The sequence below is a fragment of the Oncorhynchus nerka genome, linkage group LG16, assembly GCF_034236695.1.
Source record: "Oncorhynchus nerka isolate Pitt River linkage group LG16, Oner_Uvic_2.0, whole genome shotgun sequence".
Taxonomy (NCBI): domain Eukaryota; kingdom Metazoa; phylum Chordata; class Actinopteri; order Salmoniformes; family Salmonidae; genus Oncorhynchus; species Oncorhynchus nerka.
This window is the reverse complement of record NC_088411.1, coordinates 18,575,003-18,592,822: the sequence shown is the minus strand read 5'-3', so window position 1 is coordinate 18,592,822 and position 17,820 is coordinate 18,575,003. Positions and strand designations below refer to the sequence as shown.

The 17,820-nt window shown below is 42.8% G+C and overlaps 1 protein-coding gene across 3 annotated transcripts in view; it reads right to left on the bottom strand.

The window, feature by feature from the left end:
- The window catches only part of mprip (myosin phosphatase Rho interacting protein), a 66,031-nt gene that overhangs the window by 32,478 nt on the left and 15,733 nt on the right, over positions 1-17,820 (bottom strand). For all 3 annotated transcript variants that reach the window (XM_029684936.2, XM_029684935.2, XM_029684937.2), the window contains exons 4-7: positions 7,612-7,763; positions 7,262-7,527; positions 5,494-5,935; positions 1,560-1,686 (exon numbers count right to left, since the gene is read on the bottom strand). In XM_029684936.2, coding sequence (XP_029540796.1) covers positions 1,560-1,686; positions 5,494-5,935; positions 7,262-7,527; positions 7,612-7,763 — 987 coding nt within the window. The remainder of the gene's footprint in view (positions 1-1,559; positions 1,687-5,493; positions 5,936-7,261; positions 7,528-7,611; positions 7,764-17,820) is intronic.

Below are 17,820 nucleotides of genomic sequence, written 5' to 3'. Positions count from 1 at the left end.
AACAGACAGGGACGTTGGACCATCAAAGAGGCGCAAATATGATGAGAACTACATTGATTTGGGGTTCACTTATATTGGGAGTCACGACGCATCAGTGACATGGCAGGAGATGTTTTAAAACAATTACTGCTTCGCATACAAGACAGTGAATTCTACGCGTTACAGCTGGATGAGTCAACAGACGAGGCGGGCCTGGCACAGCTCCTGATATATGTCCGTTATGTTTATGGGGGGGGGTCAATTAAGGAAGACATCCTCTTCTGCAAACCACTGGAAACAGGACAATATATTTTTAAAGTACTGGACAGCTTTGTGACCTCAAATGGACTTTTGTAGTCAAGATGTGCTGGTATTTGTACTGATGGCGCAAAAGCCATGACAGGGAGACATAGTGGAGTGGTAACGCGCGTGCAAGCAGTTGCTCCCGTACACTGTAGCATCCACCGAAAGGCTCTTGCTGCCAAGGGAATGCCTGACAGCTTGAAAGACGTATTGGACACTACAGTGAAATTGGTTCACTTTGTTAAAGCAAGGCCCCTGAACTCTCATGTATTTTCTGCACTATGCAATGATATGGGCAGCAACCATGTAACACTTTTACAACATACAGAAGTACGCTGGTTATCAAGGGACAAAGTATTGACACAGTTTCTTTTTTAAATTGAGAGACAAGCTTAAAGTTTTCTTTACTGACCATAACTTGCACTTGTCTGACGACGAGTTTCTCACACGACTGGCCTATCTTGGTGATGTTTTTTTTCGCCTGAAAGATCAATCTAGCATTACAGGGACTCTCCGCAACTATATTCAATGTGCGGGACAAAATTGAGGCTATGATTAAGAAGTTGGAGCTCTTCTCTGTCTGCATTAACAAGGACAATACACAGGTCTTTCCATCATGGTATGATTTTTGTGTGCAAATGAACTCAAGCTTACGGACAATGTCAAATGTGATATAGCGAAGCACCTGAGTGAGTTGCATGCGCAATTACGCAGGTACTTTCCCGAAACAGATGACACAAAACTGGATTCATTATACCTTTCATTCCCTGCCTCCAGTCCACTTACCGATATCTGAACAAGAGAGCATCATCGAAATTGCAAAAAGCGGTTCTGTGAAAATTGAATTTAATCAGAAGCCACTGCCAGATTTCTGGATTGGGCTGCGCTCAGAGTATCCTGCCTTGGCAAATCGAGATGTTAAGACACTGATGTAACTACATGAGCGGATTCTCAGCCCTCACTAGAATGAAAACTAAATACAGCCACAGACTGTGTGGAAAATGATTTAAGACCGACTTTCTCTCCAATACAACCCAACATTGCAGAGTTGTGACTCCTTTCAAGGACACCCTTCTCATTAACCTGTGGTGAGTTATTCACAATTTTGGATGAACAAATAAGGTTTTATAAGTAAGATGGTTAAATAAAGAGCAAAATGATTGATTATTATTATTATTTGTGCCCTAGACCTACCTCTCTAAGATCAAGTTCAACTGAATGGGTTTAAAGGGGGTACAATCTCTGTACCACACATACACACAGTGCTGTAGTTGTACCTCTTTGTGGAAGCGTCTGTGTTCGCTGCGGCCCTGTCTGGCTCCAGTCCTCCCAGCCTCCTCCACCTCCATCCTCTCTGCATTCTCCAGCTCCAATGCCTCCAGCTTCTCTATCACCCCAGATCGACTAGAACACATATGGAACAAGGTTAAAGGTCAGCGGTGAAGGCTCAAGGTCAGAGGCCTTTAGTTTAACTTTTTTTTGTGGATTAAAAAAAATGGTTTTGGGTATGGCAAAAAAAAAAATAGACTTCCTTCTCAGGTGGAGAAAATAGATTAACTTTATTGTATACTGTAGGTTTCCTGTGTGTGTGTGTGGTGTGTGGTGTGTGTGTTACGTGTGTGTAGTTGGGGGTAAACGTTGCATAATTCACATTTATAGGTGAACATTACAATACCCCGCTACATGAAACTTGAGTAACAGACATGATGAAATTGAGAAGGACAGTTTAGGCTCATACTCTTGTGACTGTCACCCCAACCTTTCTGTTCCATCTTCTGTAAACACACAGCACAGACATGCAGTGAAACGATAGATACACCGGCAGCTTTGACGTAATCCTCCCTTGCGTCTTCCTTTCTACCCTCGGTTTATGAGGAGCGAGAGTCGCTTGGAAATATATATATATATATTTTTTTTTTACTGTGCCCTTATTAGGGGAATCCTCGGCGGTAGCTGGCTTCCTTACAAGGCAACAAATGAGGGAGAGAGAGAAAGGAAGAAATGGCGAGAAAGAGAGGACGAGAGGTATTTTCAGTTACATGACTGTTTGCACCCCACCAGCCAGTGAAGGAGCAGAGTGGCAGTGTGTTTGTATTTGTTTTGTGTGCAATAACTCTGGAATAGAGTGCTAGTTGGCTGCTGGGGTCCAGAATGGCAGTGTTCCGAAATGAAACAAAATTGACAAATTTTTATCAGTCTACTGGACATTCCTGATCTCTTCCTTGCTCTCTCGTTAAGCTCTTCCTCTCAGGCCTGGTTTTGGATGAGGGGATGAGGTGGGTGTGGTGTGGGTGTGTCTGCTTAACCTCTTGACCCTTTCCTAGAACAGAGTCAGGAGCGGATGATGGGCGAATGGAAAGTACAAAGCCTGTTTATTCAGTGTGTTTATGCTGAAAAAACACAGGGGGAAAAAAAACACAGGGAAAGGTAATTATTACATTTGAAGTCGGAAGTTTATAAACACGAAGGTTGGAGTCATTAAAACTTGTTTTCAACCACTCCACACATTTCTTGTTAACTTCTCTAGGGTAGGGGGCAGCCTTTGGAATTTTGAATGAAAAGCATACCCAACTTAAACAGCTTTCTACTCAGGCCCAGAAGATAGGTGTCATTACAGTATCCATTGACCTAGGACTCAAATTGCAGTTCCTATGCCTTCCACTAGATGTCAAGTCTTTGGAAATTGTTTCAGGCTTGTATTCTGAAAAATGAGGGAGTAAGAGCAGTCTGAATGAGTGGACCTAGCCGTGTCACAGAGCTTTTTCATGTGCGCGAGTGCCTTTCTTGTTTACCTTTTATATCGACAACGTTATTGTCCGGTTGAAATATTATAGATTATTTAGGCTAAAAACAACCTGAGGCTTGAATATAAACATAGTTTGACATGTTTCTATGAACTTTACGGATACAATTTGGATTTTTTGTCTGCCTGTTGTGACTGCGTTTGAGCCTGTGGATTACTGAAGAAAATGCGAACAAAACTGAGGTTTTCGGATATAAAGAGAGACTCTATCGAACAAAAGGAACATTTATTGAATAAATGAATGTCTTCTGAGTGCCACCATATGAAGATCTTCAAAGGGATTAATTTTATCTCCATTTCTGACTTGTGTAACGTTTCTACTTGGCCAGTTACTGTTTGTAATGATTTGTCTGCTGGGCGATGTTCTCAAATAATCGTACGGTCTGCTTTCGCCGTAAAGCATTTTTTAAATCTGACACAGTGGTTCTATTCACAAGAAGTTCATCTTTAAACCAATGTAAAATAGTTGTATATTTTCTGAATTTTTATAATGAGTATTTCTGTATTTTAATTTTTGCAAAAATGGTTTGCAGACAGATTATTTCACTTATAATTCACTGTATCACAATTAGAGTGGGTCAGAACTTTACATACACTAAGTTGACTGTGCTTTTAAACAGCTTGGAAAATTCCAGAAATGATGTCATGGCTTTAGAAGCTTCGTATAGGCTAATTGACACCATTTGAGTCAATTGGAGGTGTACCTGTGGATGTATTTCAAGGCCTACCTTCACAGTCAGTGATTCTTTGCTTGACATCATGGGAAAATCAAAAGAAATCAGCAAAGACTTCAGAAAAACTATTATAGACGACCACAAGTCTGGTTCATCCTTGGCAGCAATTTTTCAAATGTCTGAAGGTACCACGTTCATCTGTACAAACAATAGTAAGCATAAACACCATGGGACCACACAGCCGTTATACCACTCAGAAAGGAGACGCGTTCTGTCTCCTAGAGATTAACTTACTTTGGTACGAAAAGTGCAAATCAATCACAGAACAACAGCAAAGGAACTTGTGGAGATGCTGGAGGAAACAGGTACAAAGGTATCTATATCCACAATAAAACAAGTCCTATATCGACATAACCTGAAAGGCTGCTCAGCAAGGAAGAAGCCATTGCTCCAAAACCACCATAAAAAAGCCAGACTACGGTTTGCAACTGCACATGGAGACAAAGATCGTACTTTTTGGAGAAATGCCCTCTGGTCTGATGAAACAAAAATAGAACTGTTTGGCCATAATGACCATCGTTATGTTTGGAGGAAAAGGGGGGATGCTTGCAAGCCGAAGAACACCATCCCTGAAGCACAGGGGTGGCAGCATCATGTTGTGGGGGTGCTTTACTGCAGGAAGGACTGGTACTTCTGGCACTGGCACTTCACAAAATAGATGGCATCATGAGGAAAGAACAGTATGTGGATATATTGAAGCAACATCTCAAGACATCAGTCAGGAAGTTAAAACTTGGTCGCAAATGGGTCTTCCAAATGGACAATGACCCCAAGCATGCTTCCAAAGTTGTGGCAAAATGGCTTAAGGTCAACAAAGTCAAGGTATTGGAATGGCCATCACAAAGCCCTGACCTCAATCCTATAGAACATTTGTGGGCAGAACTGAAAAAGCTTGTGCGAGCAAGGAGGCCTACAAACCTGACTCATTTACACCAGCTCTGTCAGAAGGAATGGGACAAAATTCACCCAACTTGTTTGACCCAAGTTAAACAATTTAAAGGCAATGCTACCAAAAACAAATTGAGTGTATGTAAACGTCTGACCCACTAGGAATGTGATGAAAGAAATAAAAGCTGAAATAAATCGTTCTCTAATATTATTCTGACATTTCACATTCTTAAAATAAAGTGGTGATCCTAACTGACCTAAGACAGGGAATCAACGGTACATACATAACTCATATGAGAAGTATAACGGAACTATGGAACACAGAGATTCGTCGATTTCACACAGTTTGGATTTCACCAAACACAGCCTTTTCCTCTTGGTGTGTGTGTTTTGACGCAGCTTCGTTGGGGGTGTGTGTGCATCACAAGGCTGTGTGTGTGTGTATCTGTGCAAGTGTGTTTAGAAGCAGAGACAGTGTGTGTTGCTGCATCATTGGAATCTCTACTGATGTCCTTCCAGGCCAGAGTGTCTGCTGGTCTGTAACCTGGCAGTCAGACAGCAGAGTTCACTAACCTGGTTTACCAGCCTATACAAGTACCTGATTAACAGCTAAGGCTTTACCTTGATAAATATATCCTAGGTAAGAAACGGTGACTGAAGTCTGGAACCTTCTTTTATTCTCATTAGACTGACCTCTTAGGTCTGAACGTGGGCCTTTCTTTTTTGTCTCTCTGGACTAAGACACAGAACAGACATGCAAACAGATGGACAGACAGACAGACTTGCCTCCTTTCGGGACTGAACACGGCCTCTTTCTCCTCACCAGGACTCCTCACTCGACTCCTCTTCTCTGCCTTCCTGGCCTCGGCCTCCAGCCTCCTGGACCGTGGCATATCATTGTGCCCGCCGTGGCCTAGCCCTAACCGCCCCGCCGGGTGGCTCTCTGTGCTGGTCACCGTGCTGCCGCTGGCGTCAGAGTCCAGCGAGCTAACAGAGCCACTGATGTGGGAGCCGTTGGACAGCAGGGAGCTGCCGGAGGGGAAAGGGTCACTGGGGACCGGGGAGAGGCAGCGGGGCACCCCACCCAGGCTGGAGCAGGAGCCCGTGGGAGACAGGAGGTCGTGGTGGGAGAGCGGGACTGAGCCGTGGAGAGGGAGGCCGCTACGGTCCACCTCGTCACCGTTGACTGAGCCGGCATCTGAGCCCCGACCCACGGAACCACAGTCACCTGGAAGAGGGAGGGGGTGGAGGGTCAAAGATGGTGAAGGATAGATGAGAACAGTAGAAAACTCTTACCATCTCTAAATTATAATGTTATAATATTTTACAGCTGTGTAGCTTGCTAACACCATTACAATCCTATTAGATTGCCATATATGGGTCTTTCTATAAATAATGGGGCCAATGTGTGACATTGGGATAACTTCAAAATGGTTTGAAACAAATCAAATGTTTTTTTTTTATGTAGTTCCACATGTATACTTCGAGGAATATATGCAAATAGGCCCCTAAATCCACCTATACATCCTTTAAGCAGGGTTCATACAGACATTGGCAAGTCAAATTCAAGGACTCTCGGGTACTTTTTCACCTCTACGGGATCGGTGTCCCCCCGCGGGACGGTAGAGCTAACGTAGGCTAATGTGATTACCATGAGGTTGTAAGCAACAAAAACATTTCCCAGGACATAGACATATCTGATATGGGCAGAAAGCTTACATTAATGAGTGCATTGCGAACAATTTGTACAGTTTCTGACTTAAAACTATAGAAGTATACAAGCAACTCAAAAATGCTACTCACAGTAGTAATTTAGAAGTGTTTAGAAACATATATTCTAATTTACAATAAAAGTGACTCCAAAATGAAACAATACATCATTTAGCATTCATTTCTATTGGGCACAAAATTCTCTGGAAAAACAACCAAAACAAACAGCAAATGCATCCAACAAATGTTCCCCAATCATTCCAGAGGGCACTCAATACAATTCACTAGTTGATTTACAATCTATGCTTAACCCATTATCATGGTTGGTGTCTTGACAGATGTCCAAAATCGTGTGACCTAAAACATTACATTTTTCCGTCCTTGCATTTATGGCAGTGTAAGTTGTCGTTATATCATATAAAAGTTTACTAGTTGAATATGCATTTAAGTGAATTTATCCCAATACTTTTGGTCCCCTAAAGCAGGGGGACTATATACAAAAAATGCTGTAATTTCTAGACCGGTCACCCGATATGGATGAAAATACCCTCAAATTAAAGCTGACATTCTGCACTTTAACATCATTGTATTTGAAATGAAACAATGACTAACAAAATTTAAAAAATGCTTCACTGTCCCAATAATTACGAAGTGCACTGTAGCTATGTCCCCCCTTATATCTTAATGTAATGACATTAACAAATGTGGCAGGTTATTATCAATGACTCATCAACAGTTCTAACAGAGTAGGCCATTCCCACCGGTACCCTAGTTTATAGAAGGACTCATATACTACACTAAAGATGAGGACTATGGGGCTAGATGTGCTGTGGTTCCTCCATACCTGTAGAGGGTGGTGGTGAGCCCAGCAAGGGCAGGTCAGCAGAAGGCCACACGGCCGCACCCTCAGCCTCTCTCTGGCTCAGCTCCTCCTGCCAGATGATGGAGCTGGAGTCTTGAACCTTCTCTGAGCCCGCCTCGGGGATTCCTGAGCCCGTCACCGCCACCTTCGCTGGTCCTGGTTCCTGAGAAGTGGTGGGCTCCACCTTGCGTTTCTTCTTCTGGTTCTGCTTGTTGGTCCTGGGATACACCACCAGCTGTTCAGTCCACCTGGGAAAGAGCGAGAACAGAATGATAGTGAAGGCATAGAGAACACACACACACGTAAGCACACATACATACACACGTGTTTACCCATTGATGATCTCTTTGTTCTCCCCTCGTATAAAGTACTCCTGTTCAGGAGTGATGATACAGAGAGCGTTCTTCTGGCCCGTCTTGGGCTCTGCGTCAATGACGTCAGCACACAGGTTCATATTTACCGTGCCCTGGGGCAGCGTGCTCGGCTAGAGGGGAAATAACAGAGAAACAACATTCAGGCACAAGTAACGGCCAAACCTGACATGACACAGACTGTATACAAGGGTAAATACCAGTAGAACAGGACAACAATCAGTAGAATGATGAAGTGATTGCCTTGTAGCAAATTGAGAAGTATAGTCTACGTCTGATTAGTCTCTTTCAACAGCCACAGTGCTGAAGGGGCACGGGGTCCTAGATCTCCGTCTGAGCCTAAGGAAAACTTCTACCTGGAGCTGCTATATAACAGGTGGATAGATATCACAATGTCTGTTTTTCATCCTCCATCCTTCCTTCACTCTTTCTCACAGACAGAGGACGTATACAGCCCCTACTACAAGGTCACGTATCCGTTATCGATGGGTTGCCGGGACAACGGGGGAAATCCATTCAGGTCCAGTGGAGTGAATGGAGGAGGTGACAGCCCTGGGAGGCTGGAGTAAATACGTTTGTGTGTACGCGTGTGCTACTGCTAACGCACGTGGTTCTGCATATAGGTGCATGTTTGCCTTTGGAAAGGCACAATTTATCACGGTTTCTCCCAAACTCCCTATTGCCCCTCTACCGTCTAGAATTCCCCCTGAACCCCAGCATGGTCTCTAGTTCAGTGAGATTCCTGTACTGTTGTTATCAGGCCCAGACTGAACTGTACTCTGGCTGCAGATGTAAAACAGGTGCTGTTTCTCTCCTTAGCTCCTTTTAAGGCCATTCACATGGATCCTGTTTTAATGCAAGCTGCCAGTAAACCATGAGGGCTTCCAAATATGGCAATTACACTGGGTCACACTCAGAGAAACTTAAGCGTACAGACTGGAGCAAGCTAGTCTACTGTACGGCGAGGGGGAATTTTGCACTGGGAGGGGGCGAGAGAGGGAAAGGGGGTAGGAGGGGAATCTGTCTCATAAAAGATGCACCTTTCTATCTTTGTGAAGGAGAGAGCATGAAGGTATTACACACTTTTCCCTTGTTCCCCTCAAATGGTTGTGGTTAGGGTTGGGGGAAGATAGCTACAGATCTAGGATCAGGTTAAGGCCAGGGCAAGTCCAACCCACATCGAGAGAGAGAGAGCGAAAGAAAGAGGGCCAGTCCAGTCCAGTGGCTGTGTTCTTTAAGTATGTATACGTCGTCTGATCTGATACTGGCATCGACAAAGACTCCTCCATCTGCCAACACTGCCATTCATCCTCTCTCTCCAAAATGCCACCCTATTCCTTATATAGTGCATTACTTTTGACCAGAGCACTATGGATAAAATGTAGTGCGCTATATAGGGAAATAAGGTGGCATTTGAGATAGTCCATGTGTTATAGTGGGTTTGATTTCTCCACTCCAGATCCAATCCCATATCCTCCGATTGTCCTCCTATGGGGCCAGCTATATTTAGCTGCACAGGGGGGTATTATTATCGCTAACAACTTTCTCACAGACTGTCTCTCTGACTCAGTTCACAGTTTCTACTAACAGGACACACAAAGAGGCAATAAAACACTACTAATAAAGCTAGGAAACATTTTTAATCGAGCAGGTCTTTATCCTCACAATGAACAAACTGTCAAGGGGAGTATTGAGATTTTAGGGGGAAATTGGGCATTCCCACTAGTTCAATGCTGATGAAGTACAACTTCTTTCTCCATCTGCCAGTGCCAGCCAAAATGATTTGATGACTGGGCTTCATCATATCATTCCAAAAATGGTGTCAGAGTGAGACTCGCAGAGCCAGCATTAGAATTAGGTAGAGCACACCCACTCCATAATTGATACATTTTTCTGGGAAGTTTTATTGCCCGGACCGGTGGCAAGTAGTGTAAGAAACCAGCACCTGCTCTGCTCAGGGGTGAATGGGAAGCAGCAAGCTGCTGTTTTATACGGCATATGTGCCTCGACATGCCGCTTCCCTCTGTGCTGCATCAAAACAGAACCGTGTAGGCTGTGGAGAAAACTGAATGACCCCGTTTCCTGTCCCTATCCTCCCAGTCATTGACCCTCCGGCCCAGGTTCTCCTCAGAGACTGAAGAGCTGTAGTCCTCCTTCTTGGGAGGTCCGCTTAGATTAAAACTAGCATTTGAGAACTGACCAACTGGTGTCAGTCAACTACCCAAGGGACTGGTCAGCGGCAACATCTCAGGGACCGGTGTCGGTCCACGACTCAGTGTTTGAGAAACACTCAAACCTTCACGTTTCAGTCTTTCTCAGATTCCGTCTCTCTTGCCTCCTTCTCAGTCTCTTACCTTCTCTCTCTCCTACGTCTCTCACCTTCTCGCTCTCCTACTCTCCTTCTCAGTCTCTCACCTTCTCCCTCTCCTACTCTCCTTCTCAGTCTCTCACCTTCTCTCTCTCCTACTCTCCTCAGTCTCTCACCTTCTCTCTCTCCTACTCTCCTTCTCAGATGATCAAATGTACAACACGTCCAATCCTGTCTGATGTAGTAAAATTACATTATGCTACATTAGATATGAGTGCTTGTAGTGGCAGGCTGTGTGTATGTGGAATGTTTGGGTCTGGGGCATATCTGGCATTTTCATGTGGTTTTGGGGTCTACTGCTCTCTCTGTTTCTCTAGCCTGTTAGTTACTGGGAGCCCACTGCACTTCACCAAATATGGGCATATCAGAGGAATGCTGTGTAGAGCCTCGACCTCTGAGCATCTCCTTCTCAGTCCATCTCATCATGGGCTAAAATAGTTCAGTCCTAAAAAGCCAATTGCCCACTCGCATTAAACATCTTGAGTGAAATCTTCCCTGAAAGTTGCCTCGGCTTTATGCGAGTCACACAAAAGCTCTTATTTTTCAACCTTGTTGTAATTATTTTGCTTATATCATGTGTCAGATGCACACACAAAAAAAATACATATTCCGGGGAAATTTGGCCCTCCAATCAACGTACTACGCATGTCATGATTCCATAGCAACAAACAACCTGCTCAATGAATCATGACATCGGTAGATCATTAAGATCAATGTATCTAGTATCATGCGAGTTAGCTTCATATTTACAAAGATACATCAGGTTGTTCTGGTCATTGTTGATGTTTCCACTGGTGTGACTTCCAGCCATTCTACCCCTGTGGGTTTGGCCGGGTTGCCTAACTCTGGCCTCTTCAGCTGGCCAAGAGCACAGGAATTACTAATAGTAACAACCACTCTGAGCAAGAGAAGGGCCACAGCAGTCCATATTGGGTATTTTATGGGGTAGAGCAGTAGACAGTCCATCAGCCCAGGGGAGAATCAGGGCTGAGCTTCACATTCGCTCAGGCACATTACAACTAACCTAAAAATGTGCCTAGCTAGCTAATAGCCTAATGTCAGTCAAAAACTTCCTCAGTGTCTAAAATCCACACCATCCAGAAATTACGCACCATCCAGGGATTCCGGATTCCAAAAATGTGGCACCGTGACCAGGAAGATTTGAATGTAACGGCCATTAGAAACACTTACTGGACCAATATGTATTAGGGTGTCCACCCACGGTGCTCAGAATGACATAGATCACATTTTGATTATGGTAACAGAACAAGCAACTCATAATGATGCAGCCAATAAAAAATAAATGTTCAAACATTTGCCAAAATGCAAATCGCGGGAAAAGACCAATCAAAACAGCACACCTGATTAGAACGGTTCCATATGTGACAGAGATGAAAATGTCCGTTAGAAACTGAGAAAGAGGTGGGGATCTTAAGATGCAACAACTAGGATGGGTTGCTAATACGACTAGGATTGTGAATGTTGATATGAAAACCAATAGAACATGAGAAATGGCATAGCGGTGGGTTATATAAATTTGCCAAAATTAAATAATTACTCCGGTCTATCTTTTTTAAATTTTATTTCACCGGGTAGGCTAGTTGAGAACAAGTTCTCATTTAGAACTGAGACCTGGCCAAGATACAACAGAGTTACACATGGAATAAAACAAACATACAGTCAATATTACAGTAGAAAAAGTCTATATACAGTGTGTGCAAATTAAGATAAAGGGGGGGTAAGAGAATAAATAGGCCATGGTGGCGAAGTAATTACAATATACCAATAAAACACTGGAGCGATAGATGTGCAGAAGATGAATGTGCAAGTAGAGATACTGGGGTGCAAAGGAGCAAGATAAATAAATACAGTATGGGGATGAGATAGTTGGATGGGCTATTTACAGATGGGCTATGTACAGGTGCAGTGATCTGCTCGGTCAGCTGGTGCTTAAAGCTAGTGAGGGAGATATGAGTCTCCAACTTCAGTGATTTTTGTAGTTTGTTCCAGTCATTGGCAGCAGAGAACTGGAAGTTGGGGCGGCCAAAGGAGGAATTGGCTTTGGGGGTGACCAGTGAGATATACCTGCTGGAGCGTGTGCTACGGGTGGGTGTTGCTATGGTGAGCAGTGAGCTGAGAAGTCAAGGGCTTTATCTAGCAAAAACTTGTAGATGACCTGGAGCCAGTGGGTTTGGCGACGAATATGAAGCGAGGGCCAGCCAACGAGAGCGTACAGGTCGCAGTGGTGACAAAACAGATGGCACTGTGATAGACTGCATCCAAGTTTTTGAGTAGAGTGTTGGAGGCTATTTTGTAAATGACATCGCCAAAGTCGAGGATCGGTAGGATAGTCAGTTTTACGAAGGTATGCTTGGCAGCATGAGTGAAGAAGGCGTTGTTGCGAAATAGGAAGCCGATTCTAAATGTAATTTTGGATTGGAGATGCTTAATGTGAGTCTGGAAGGAGAGTTTACAGTCTAACCAGACACCTAGGTATTTGTAGTTGTCCACATATTCTAAGTCAGAACCGTCCAGAGTAGTGATGCTGGAAGGGCAGGCAGCGATCGGTTGAAGTGCATGCATTTAGTTTTAATTGCATTTAAGAGCAGTTGGAGGCCACGGAAGGAGAAATACAGAAATACATTTAATCATTCAAAATACTTCATTAGAAAGCATGACTTAGCCGCAGAGGAATCGAGGATCATTAGCTTATTTTTAAAAATAGCTGTGGATTGTTTCAAATCACAAGCTTGTAGGCCTTTGCCTACTTGGGAAGCCTGCAATTTGTGGTAGTAGAAATAAGCTCAGGGGTGAAAGTAGGGTAATGCGGTCTGGTACGGCATCCTGGCAAAATACATAGTAGGAGTACCCCGTACCAGTAAAACATGAGCCTATCACAATATTTAAATAAAATGTCAAGAAAACTGAAGGCTATTAGACCACTATTTATCATTACCGCATGTCAGAGGCATGAAAAATGAGTGAGTGGGCTTAAATGGTTAAGACAAAAACACTGACATTTGGCCAAGGCATAGATGATTGGCCGACACCTAGACCTCCGCAGATAGCAGTGGACGCATAAATTATCGCCAAATATCATTACAATTTTTTGTGTTTAGTGCAACAGGTGTCTCTTTCCATTCACCACTGCCTCGTAAAGTTGCCCTTTGAAGGGATTGTTGCACAATCAGATGAAAACATGACTGGTTGGGTTTATGCCACAATAAAAAGGTCATACATTTGGAAAGTTAAATGACAAATCTTTAGACTTTGCCCACAGAGATCCTACTGAATGAATAAGGATTTTATATAATAGGCCTAGCTGATTATTGAGTTGTGCTTGTCTGTGAAAAGCATCTAAAATGTGTGTGAAGTATGTGGAGTATAATTGAAAATGTTGAGACAAGAAGAAGGGGACGGGTGAGTGGCGAAGGTACAGGAAGAGAGTCTCTCTCTCCAGAATGGCTCAGCCGTCTCCCGCCAATTCTTGAGCATTCATTGTGTGAATTGTTGGCCCTTTGATTGTCTATTTTGATATACTCCCCATGAGAGCAGACCGCCTGAGCAGAGATGAATGCGATTGAAATAACCTGCATTTTCATCATATTTTCAACTGTTTTTATTTGTTAGCTTTATGTAGCCTATTTTTACTTAGTTGACAATGGAAGTTATAGGCGTACTGCTGCATTGGCCTATAGGCTGAGTTCCATGCGCTCTTTTCTTAAGCTGTCAATGGATGAAGGTGTATCAATGTGTCCATATGGCAGAGGCTGGTGCTAGCATTAGTTCAATTTTAACTTTTTGATTTGTATAATTTTTCATTCAGATTTCTATGATTAACCACGTGACAATGATTTTGAGAAACTAAAACGTTGTTATTGAATGTGCATATGAAAATCATAACTGGCACGCAGATCGACAGAAATGGAAGGATAAATTGTAAGCTTCCCCAACTTGAAACTCACGTGCCTATAAAGTCTTTATGGCCTCCCGAGTGGCGTAGTGCTAGCTGTATTCTGGGTTAGAGTCCAGGCTCTGTCAGACCCATGAAGCGGCACACAATTGGTGCAGCGTTGTCTGGGTTAGGGATGTCCTTGTCCCCTTGCACACTAGCGCCTCCTGTGGCGGGCCGGGCACAGTGCACGCTGACAGTTTTTATAAAATTGACTCCATGTTTCCATTGTCGGATTTTGACTATAGGCTACTTTAAAGCAAGATATGAGATGTCTCATAACATGAAATAAAACATTCAGGTTTCAAACAATTTACATTTTCAAATGGCATACTACCTCCAGCTTTGGGGCGGCAGGTAGCCTAGTTGTTAGAGCATTGGGCCAGTAACCGAAAGGTTGCTGGATCGAATCCCTGAGCTGACAAGGTAAAAATCTGTTGTTCTGCCCCTGAACACGGCAGTTAACCCACTGTTCCTTGGTAGGCTTGCATTGTAAATAATGTTCTTGCCTAGTTAAATACAGGTTAAATAAAAAATCCAGCTCACATTGTAATGTGGTGTGTGACACGCCAATAGCCTGTTGCCTACACTTGTAGCCCATGGTGAATGGGAGGCACGCTTCAACTAACAGAGAAATAAATTGTTTTCATTAATCGTGTACCAAATCTGTTTTAACAAGCAACTGCATTTTGAGTTGTTTCGCAATGAATGGGCTTACATGCTTTACTCCAGCAGCAACCAGCTGAGGAGCTTCAGGAGAAATCCTGCTCAAAATCCTGAAATCCTGCTCAAAATAGGCACTCTATGCTGTGCACATGTGATAAATAATATAGGATACAGGAGGATTAACAAATATACAGAAATTTAATTCCACAAAATTATGCAAATTAACATATAGACCAGGCATCAACAACTAGATTCAGCCATGGGACTAATTGTTTTTGGTGCGGATGGTCAGGGGCCGGAACAGAATGACAAATCATTTGTAGACTGCAAATTGACCGCAAGAAGCCCAAACAGATATGTGTGACTAAAACATAACCACCTCAAACCTTGCTTACATTTGTATACGATCACGTGTCTCTATTAGGCATCGGAATACTTGGGAACAGATTTCTTAAATAAAAAATCACTTGGAGCTGATTGTGTTGTTTTTACAGCAATTCAACACACACAAAAAGAGGAGAACATCCCTTCATCAAAAAAGAGATGTAAAAGAGGTATTTATGATATGCTGTATATGGCCCAGATAAAGGCTATAGATGTGGCAAAGGTAAATTGAACTCGACCAAAACAATGGAATTGCCATGGAAAAGCATGGGGGAAAGATTCCGAGTATCCTCATTGCCCACCAGCAAAATTAGCCTACATTTAGGCTATTGTTTATCTGTATTTCACACTATGTTGAGGTAAAAATCTAAGTAAAATGCCAATATGCATGTCAACCCCAACACATGTTCATGTCATCTTTCCCAATCAAATGCATTACAGTTAAAAACAGCTGACTACCACCACTGATTACTGTACGCTAACTATGCTAAACATTTATTCAAATGGGAGTTAGCATTTAGCAGTCACTTCTAAACTTTAAAAAAGTGACAACTTCTTTCTACATGTTATGCAGCAAAAAACAAATATATCCAAATATATCCAAATCTGACTTAATTCTAGGGTACGCTAGCGTCCCACCTGGCCAACATCCAGTGAGATTGCAGAGCACCAAATTCAAATACAGAAATACTCATTATAAAAATTCAGAAAAGATACAACTATTAAACATAGGTTTAAAGATTAACTTCTTGTGAATCCAACCACGGTGTCAGATTTTAAAAATGCTTTATGGCGAAAGCATACCTTACAATTATTTGAGAACATAGCCCAGCAGACAAATCATTACAAACAGTAACCAGCCAAGTAGAAAAGTTACACAAGTCAGAAATAGAGATAAAATTAATCTCTTACCTTTGATGATCTTCATATGTTTGCACTCAGAAGACATTCATTTATTCAATAAATGTTTATTTTGTTCGATAAAGTCTCTTTATATCCGAAAACCTCCGTTTTGTTCGCATTTTCTTCAGTAATCCACAGGCTCAAACGCAGTCACAACAGGCAGACAAAATCCAAATTGTATCCGTAAAGTTCATAGAAACATGTCAAACGATGTTTATATTCAATCCTCAGGTTGTTTTTAGCCCAAATGATCTATAATATTTCAACCGGACAATAACGTCATCAATATAAAAGGTAAACAAGAAAGGAACGCTCTCTGGTCGCATGCATGAAAAAGCTCTGCGACACGGCAGGGTCCACTCATTCAGACTGCTCTTACTCCCTCATTTTTCAGAATACAAGCCTGAAACAATTTCTAAAGACTGTTGACATCTAGTGGAAGGCATAGGAACTGCAATTTGAGTCCTAAGACCATGGACACTGTAATGGCATTGAATAGAAAACTATTCACACAAAAAAAAATCTTACTTCCTGAATGGATTTTTCTCAGGGTTTCACCTGTTATACTCACAGACATTTTAACAGTTTTGGAAACTTTAGTTTTCTATCCAAATCTACTAATTATATGCATATCCTTATCTTCTGGGCCCGAGTAGAAGGCAGTTTAATTTGGGCATGCTTTTCATCCAAAATTCAAAATGCTGCCCCCTACCCTAGAGAAGTTAAGTAACCACATTGTGGGCCTGTTACAATACATAAATCATGACGGATTTGACAAATATCCACTTTGTTAGATCAGATTGTTGAATGTGGGCCAATCTGGCAGGCGTTCCATTGACTCCTTTACTCCATCTAAACTGGTATCTCTGCATTGCGTAAGCATACATGACAAGCAAGGGAAAAGACAGGGTATTTTTTCTCTTTGCTATATACAGTAGGCCTTTAACTTAAGGGGTTGGTGTCCGATCAGGCTGAGGATGTATACGTTGATGATGAATAAAAAACAAACAAATCATATCTACTTTAATTTCCACTCCTCCGCCTAAAGTTTAAACTAAGTAAACGATAATGTGCACTGAGATCAACGCTTAACTCCCAAAATGTTGTATAGGCTCAATTTTGGAAACGTTCCTATTGTGGGGGGCTGAGGCGCACAGTAAGGAAACAAAGCGGCCATTTTCCTGACCCAGTTTCCCGGTGGCGTTCCGGGGTGTTCCCTGAGCTGTAGATGAAAAGGCACGAAGACAATGAGGCCCTCCACGTCTAAATAGCACAACCAGCTTCACAATGACAGGAAAAAAGTGCTACACCGAACTAACGGGTGTCATTCGCACACAATGCACACTGGAGAAATGGACACACGCAAGCAGTCAGCACACACACACACACACACACACACACAGCGTAACCAGGATGTTTCCTCCCTTTGTCATCACGTGGGGATCCATGACAACATGAAGACAATGATTATGATTTCAGCGATCTCATCTGCACAAAGCAACCACCTGGACACAAACACACAGCCACGGAGTGCGTAGGCCTACATCTCAGCAGCCAAAAGCAGCATCCTCTCCTCTTCATCAATTTTGTTTTGCAGAGAACTGATAACTGGGGTTTGATACATATAAAGCAGGCCAAAAGCTACGGTCAAGGTTAGAAGTTATAGAGGGACTGAAGCTATGGCAGCTTTGACAGTCAGGCAGAGCAAAGTGTTAAGTGGGCCTCTGTATACACACAAGCAGCCTAATCTTCAGCCTGATCTGCCAGTGGGGTTGGTCACCCGTGTCACATTCCCCAGTCACACACACACACAAAGGGGATGTCATAAGCTGCAAGGGACTCTCTCTAGTCTCTGTTCCTCAGTTTCTTTCCCAATCTGTATTATTCTACCCCTATC